The sequence below is a fragment of the Gavialis gangeticus genome, unplaced genomic scaffold, assembly GCF_001723915.1.
Source record: "Gavialis gangeticus isolate Ggan-Ray unplaced genomic scaffold, GavGan_comp1, whole genome shotgun sequence".
Taxonomy (NCBI): Eukaryota; Metazoa; Chordata; order Crocodylia; family Gavialidae; genus Gavialis; species Gavialis gangeticus.
Window position 1 is genome coordinate 11,992,985 of NW_017729008.1, and position 7,059 is coordinate 12,000,043.

A 7,059-nucleotide genomic window follows, 5' to 3' on the forward strand; every position below is an offset into this window, starting at 1 on the left:
GTGTACATCTAGCCTCCTCTTAAAGTCCCCCAGGGTAGGAGCCAGCACCACTTCTCTTGGAAGTTGGTTCCAGATCCTAGCCACCCTGACCGTGAAGTAGCGTCTCCTGATATCTCGCCTAAATCTACCCTCTGCCAGTTTGTGACCGTTATTCCTGGTCACTCCTGGTAGTGCTCAGGGGAGCAGGGACTCCCCCAGTGCCTTCTGGTCCCCTCTGACTAGTTTATGACAGACCACTAGATCCCCCCTCAGCCTTCTCTTGTGGAGGCTGAACAGGTTCAGGTCCCGTAGCCTCTCCTCGTAGGGCCTGCCCTGCTGCCCCTGACCATGCGAGTGGCCCTCCTCCGGACAATCCTTAACTGCTGAGTTGGGTACGACATGGACATCCAACGGTCGTCCCTCCATAATACCAACTATAATAAATTTCAGGGCTAAGGGTGAACCATTCAAGAAATACATGTTTGCTCATGAGATTTTAAAGAAAGTCACACCAGTGAACTGGTAGAAGTCACTTAAGCACCTGGATCCACAGACTATTGAAGTGATAATCCAGCTTTTAACACCAGTAACTACTTCTGCAGGTACAGAAAGAATATTTTCTTCCTTTGGACTAATTCATTCTAAATTGAGAAATGAAGAGGAAGGCGAAGACTGAGTTTGCTACACAACCCCGTATTTTAAGTTTCTCATGTTTACCTGGCTGAAATAATTTACTTATTTTTTGTTAAAAACACGTTTCACAGTTATAACTAAAATAGTTAAAAAATCAAAAATACATATGCTTGTTTTGTTAAAATAATTATACATGTTTGTTGTTGAAGAAAAATATCCAAAATACACAAGCTTGTTTTAGTTAAATAAACAATTTAAAAAGTCATAATTCAGTTTTTGATGTAGCTGCAAAATTAATCTGACAAAATACCAAAATAAATCACTGCTTTAAAATGTATAGTGTGTATCTTCTAAAAATGAAATATTAAAAATTTTTTCACTTGTTTCTATCCTGGGGCAGGCAAAGTCCAGCCCATGGGACGGATCTGCCCAGCAGTGGACTCCCATTTCCTAGCAGCCCCTGTCCGCGTGGCTGGGGCCAGTTTCCATGGGGACCCCAGAAGCAACAGCGCTGTGATAGCATGGAGCCAGGATTTCTGTGGAGACGAGCCCCAGCAGCACTGGCAGGCAGCAGCAGCACCATCTCCTTCTTGGTGGTGGGGGCTCAAGGAGAGCTGTGCTGTAGGCAGAAGCGGAGCAGGCTCAGCTGCTGCCACCTGTATAGGGCGGGCAGCAGTGGTGGTGGTGCTGGGAGGGGTGGCTATGGGTCATTTTGGGCTGGCTATAGCCATACCTAGTCCCCCCACTCAGTACCACCCATGCTGGCAGGGCACAGAGCTGCTCCAGAGCCGAGTTAGGACCTTGCAATGGTGACAGCATGATCCAGAGTCACAGCAGAGCCACAATCTTCAGCCTGCATGCTTTGGGCGAAGACATACAGGCAGTGGATCTGCCCTGGCTCCGGACCACCCTCTCAATGCTGCAAGATCCCAGCTGGGCTCCAGAGCAGCTCTGTGCCCTGCCCTGGCAGCGCTGCTGGGCCCGATCTCCATGGAAACCCCAGCCTCCCACTATCACAGCACCGCTGCCACTGGGGTCTCCATGGAAACCAGCCCCAGCCACATGGGCAGGACCTGCTGGAATATGGAGCCCAGCCACCATTTTGCCCAGCCCTGTTCTATCCTATATCAGTAAACGTACGGACTGCAGTAAACACAGAGGATAATATAAACACTGTTTGGTGACAGATAAGTGTACACGTGATGATTTAAAGGAAAAATCAATGGTACATGGTATTGTAATAAATTTGTCTAAAAGTACAGATAATTAAGAAATTTTAATATGAGGATGCTTCTCTTTTAACACTTGAATGTAAGTATGCATGCAAGCGCACACCATATCTGTGTTATAAAACCTTACACTGAGATCTCTGAATTATTAAAACTAAAAGAAAGGAAGAAAAGAAGAAAAATAGTATTATATTGCAATTTCTGATGTGAGAGCCACAGAAAAAGTGTAGCCTTTCTAACTATTTGGAACCAAAGTCCTAGTGCAGGTTGGAAAAAAAAATGTCTGCTGTACCCAAGAATTCTCTCGTATCTAAGCTGCATTCCATTTTTTTAAGTAGGTCATTTTACTAATGGACAACTGCCCATGGGCCAAAGAAATTAATACTCTGGCTCTATGAACTACAAAACGTTTTTCTTTACTAGATGATAAAACAGCTGTTAATTTTATTAACAGTCAAACTTTATCACATCCTACAAGGTCAGGGAATCAGCTGTTCCTTCCCTTAGCAATTGTGCAGCTTCATGGTGTTTATGACGACCCTGTTGAGAAATCTATGCTGAAGGGCAGTAGTGTTGTAAGTGAAATAAGAACAAATCTCAGCAACAGCTCTTTAACTCCTTCATTTCTGGATTTTTTTAAGAAAAAAAGAATGTAGGAGTTCAACAGCAGTTGGAGAGCACAAATTGGAAGGAACCTTTGAAGATAATAAGAAAGAATGAATAGCAAAAGACTACATACGAGAATTGGGAGAGAAACTAGAAGTGGGAAGGAAGAGACATGGGGAATGGGACATAGTAAGAAATAGGTGTGCAGAACTGACAGAGGTACAGCTGACTGACATTAGGTGAAGACTTTGAATTTCAGTAACTTAACTGTTTTTAAATCCAAGCCCACCATAAGCCAATTACAAAAAAATCCATTTTAAAATTAAATGTCAGGTTTCCATTTTCTGATGGGAAAAAAATTAAATTTTAGAGGAAAACAGGCATTTTCTGGAAAAAAGTTGAGTTTAGTTAAATACCCCAGTTTTCTGCTGAAAAACATTAAAACAGAAAAGATTTGGTTAACCTAGTGTGAATATATTAATATGGAAGGGATGTCTGCTGGCAGGCATGAGAGGCTGCAGAGGCGAGTGAGTAACTTGCAATAGGAAGGCAATGGCCCTCGAGCACTGAGAAGGAGAGTGCGACTGAACTGAGTAAACAGAAGGTTTGTTTCCCTGTTTCCCTACCTGCCCTACTGCAGCTGTAGAGTTGCACACTCGAGCCAGGAATTCATAGACAAATGAATCAAAATGTGAAATTACCCTTGATTTCCAAGGGACCGTCAATGTGTAGTTCCACTTTGTCTTCATTCCTGCTGTTGCTTCTCTCCTCCTGAATAACAGCCGTTTTTTTGTAAATGCCTCTCTTCACTTCGTCAAAGACTGAAAACATGTTGTACACTCGCGCTGTGTAGCCTGCTAGCTCAGTGACCTGAGAAACAACAAAAGACCTGTTTAAACAATATTATCCAAAAATGAAATACTGCATTCAGTAACTTGGGGACAACCATTTTGATTCAGTACTTCTTAGATTGATTCTGAATTAAGAAAGAATGGGCAACTTGTCAATCATTCATTTGGATAAAAAAAATCATCAGAACTACTGAACAAATTCCTTTGAGTGTGATAAAAAAAAACCCAACAATGTTAATCTTTCATTATTGTTCAAGACAGGAACATTCAGATGTGGAAATAAAAACATTACACTCCCCAATCCAAAATGTCTGGAATATCATTTACAAGCCAGATTGGGGGTTGGGGAGCAACTCACTTAGTAATCTTAGTAATTTTCCTCCCTTGATATCTTTTGTACTGGCCCAAATGCCCAAGTGTATTTCCTGCCTGCCAACAAATAGAGACAGTACATTGAGGGACAGATCCCAGATGATGTAAATTGGCATGGCTTCAGCGGAGGCCATGAGAATTTCTGATTCTATTGTCTCTAGCTAGTTTAGGAGCTACTGCCTTCCACAGGCTGGCCAAATATTCTAAAACAATTCCTATCACTTTTTTTTCAAAATATATCCCATAACTTTTAGACTTTGAAACGCTAGTACAAACAATTGTTGTAATGCCTTGAAACATTGTAAAAAACAGTGAGAAGCTTGAAAACATCAGAGAGACAATTTAACAGCTAAAGAAAAAAATCTTCTCTCTGATCTTGTGTGTCATACTGGGTGCTTAGGACTTCCTAAAGCAGCAGTGTGAATCAGCTGGGACCAATCAGCACCGTATGAACACTGCCATCAACACGCTGTCACTGACAGCTGAATCTCTCATGCCTGAACATTCATTTGCAGCATTTAGAGAACGTAGGCAGCAGAGAACGTGTAACCTAGGGAATAGCTCTCTTCCGTATTGATGCATACACTTTCTACCCCTTAACATATTTAAACCTTTCTAATGCTATTTCCTTGGAAATCACATGGGACTTCCTTGCCTGAACTGAAGTTGTTCAATTATGCTTTTTCTTTCCTTCTTCAGCTTTTCTTCTCTACCTAGAGCAGGGGTGGGCAAAACAGCCCACGGGCCAGATCCAGCCCTCAGCTACCCCTGCAGTACTCAACATGGGCCAAGCCCCACATGCTCCCACTGGGGCAGCCTGCACAGCACTCCCACCAGCAGAGCTATTCCCAGTGTGGCTGCAGCTGGCCAGGTGCTGCTCTGCTCCCCTTACCTCCGGCTTTTGTCCCGCCTGCCCAGAGTGACACAGAAGCAGGAGGAGGAGCTGCCACTAGAGGCAAGGGGAGCAGAGCAGCTTCCAGCCGGCTGCACCTGGACCAGGAACAGCCCCACTGGAAGCTTCTTGAGCTGGCCGGGGCCCAGGCTGGTGAGGCTGTTCTGCTCCCCTTGCCTCCAGCTGCAGCTGCTGCACCACTCCAAGTGGAGGGAGCTTCAGCTGGGTGGCTCCTGCCAAATGCGTAAAGCTGTGGCTCTAGCTCCCAGCTACCTTCCACCTGCTACACCTGCCCAGTGCAATAACCAACCGCCTGCAGGTGGGCAGAGCAGGTGGAAGGTGGCCGGGAGCTAGAGCCACAGCTCAACATGCTGTGCAGGAGCCAACCGACTGCAACTTCCCACCTGCCTGCCCAGAGTGGTGTGGCATAGCAGGAGCAGCAGCCACAGCTGAAGGTGAAGGAAGCAAAATAGCCCTGCCGGCCTAGGCCTCAGCCAAGTGTGCGCAGCTTCCGGTAGAGCTGTTCCTGGTGTGGCTCCAGCCAGTCAGGCACTGCTCTCCTCCCCTTGCCTCCCAGTGACAACGCAAGCCCAGCCAGCTGCAGCCACACTGGGAACTGCCCTGCTAGAAGCTGCATGCTGGCATGGGCCCATGGCTGGCAGGTGTGGGCAGTAGCATGGAATAGGAGCACTGGCTGGGCAGGGCTCAGCCCCATGCAGAGCGCCGCAGGAGCAACCACTGACCCGGCAAGCTCTGCTGCACGTGCCTCCTGCCTCTCTCCTTCTTAAAATGCAGTGCCCAAAACTGACAGTACCTGCAGCAAGACCTAGCTGGTGCTAAATAAAGTGGCATGGCTCCTTTGTCCTGCATATTAATTCTATTAATGGAACCCAAAATTGCATTTTCTTTTCCCCCCAGCAGTATCCCATTGCTGACTCACATTCCATTTGTGATCCACTACAGTGCTTCAATCCTTTTTGACAGTGTTAATGTCAAGCCATTTAGCCCCCATTGTATACGTCTGCATTTGGTGTTTCTTCTCTGTGTGCACCACTTTACATCTGCTTTGTTGAATTTTATTCTGTTGTCTACAAGCCAGTTTGTTCTTAACAAATCCATGGTGACTGCCCCTTGCACCTCCAGTTATTTACAAATGGACTGTTTTACAACTTGCTCTAGTACCTTCCCAGATAACATTGGGCTGACTTGTCTGTAACTGTCCAGATCCTGCTTTATCCCCTTTTTATATAGTCTTTTCTCCAGTTTTCTGGGACCTTGCCTATTATCAATGAGTTTGCAATTACTATTGCCAGTAGCTCTGAGATTTCTTCAGCTAGCTCTTTCAGCACCCTGAGGCGAATTTCCTCAGGCCTGCTAACACAAATTAATTCAAACTTGCCAAAAGTTTACTTATCATGATCTGCAGTTCTTCCCCTCCCTTCTTTATATTTATTTTGCTACTTGCCTGGTTGCCGGGTTATTTTTATGGAAACTGAAGTAAAGTAAAAATTGAGCACTTCTGCCTTCTTTGCACTATCTGTAAACTCACCACCCCAGTGAACAGTGGTTTCTACAGCTTCCTGCTCATCCTTTGCCATTTGATATACTTGTTACCTTTAACTCTGATTGCAATTCATTTTTTGCTTTCCTGATTTTGTCCCTATTTGCCCATGCTATTCCTTCCTTAGTGACATCCCCTTGCTTCCACTGCCTTTATGCATCTCTAGATTTTCATATGGTTAAAAAGCAACTTGTGTGGCCAGTCTCTCACAGTTCTTATCTTGCCTCCATGTTGGCATAGCTTGATGTTGAGCCTCTAATTTTATGCTGTTTAGAAATGGCAACACTTTGGAGTCCTTTGCATTTTAATTTGTTTAATCAGGAAACCTGTCCTACTATTTTTTTAGAGTCCAGTGTCCTTGTTTTGCTTACAATGGTGGCTCTCAACCAGGGTGCCATGGCACTCCGGGGGCCAAAAGAGCATTTCAGGAGTGCCACAGCATGGGTACCACTGCCACAGCCACATGGAACTGCCCTGCATGCCTTGTATACAGCCAGATCAGAAAGAGCTGCTGCATAAGCATATGATCCTCCCTGAATAAAGCTACTATGCATAAAGCAGGCAAAAGTGCCTGCTCTTGCTAGAGCCTTTTCCTGTCTGACACTATACAGCGTCTTCTGGAAACAGGTGCACAGGGCAGGTGGAACTGTCCTGCACATTTTTTTCCAGGAGGAGCGGGGGGATGGGGAGGGTCAACCAGGAAGGGCAGCAGCAAAAGCAGGCACTCCTGCCTGCTTTAAGCTTATCAAATAGACCGAATATAGGCAGGAGCATTTGCTCCTGCTACAGTCACTTCCCAATCTGGCTGTTCACGAGGCACGCAGGGCAGTTTAACTTTGTGGTGGTAGTAGTAGTAGTAGTAGTGGTGGCAGCATCAGCAGCTGTACCCTGTTTGAAGACCACCAAGGGAAGCTAGGGCTGAACAACAGTGATTCT

The 7,059-nt window shown here is 45.4% G+C and overlaps 1 protein-coding gene across 1 annotated transcript in view; it reads right to left on the reverse strand.

Moving 5' to 3' along the window:
• ABCD2 (ATP binding cassette subfamily D member 2) overlaps positions 1 to 7,059 on the reverse strand; it is a gene marked incomplete at its 5' end in the record, with an annotated part of 95,793 nt that overhangs the window by 67,622 nt on the left and 21,112 nt on the right. Inside the window, one exon of the mRNA XM_019509387.1 lies at positions 3,149 to 3,317. Coding sequence (XP_019364932.1) covers positions 3,149 to 3,317 — 169 coding nt within the window. The remainder of the gene's footprint in view (positions 1 to 3,148; positions 3,318 to 7,059) is intronic.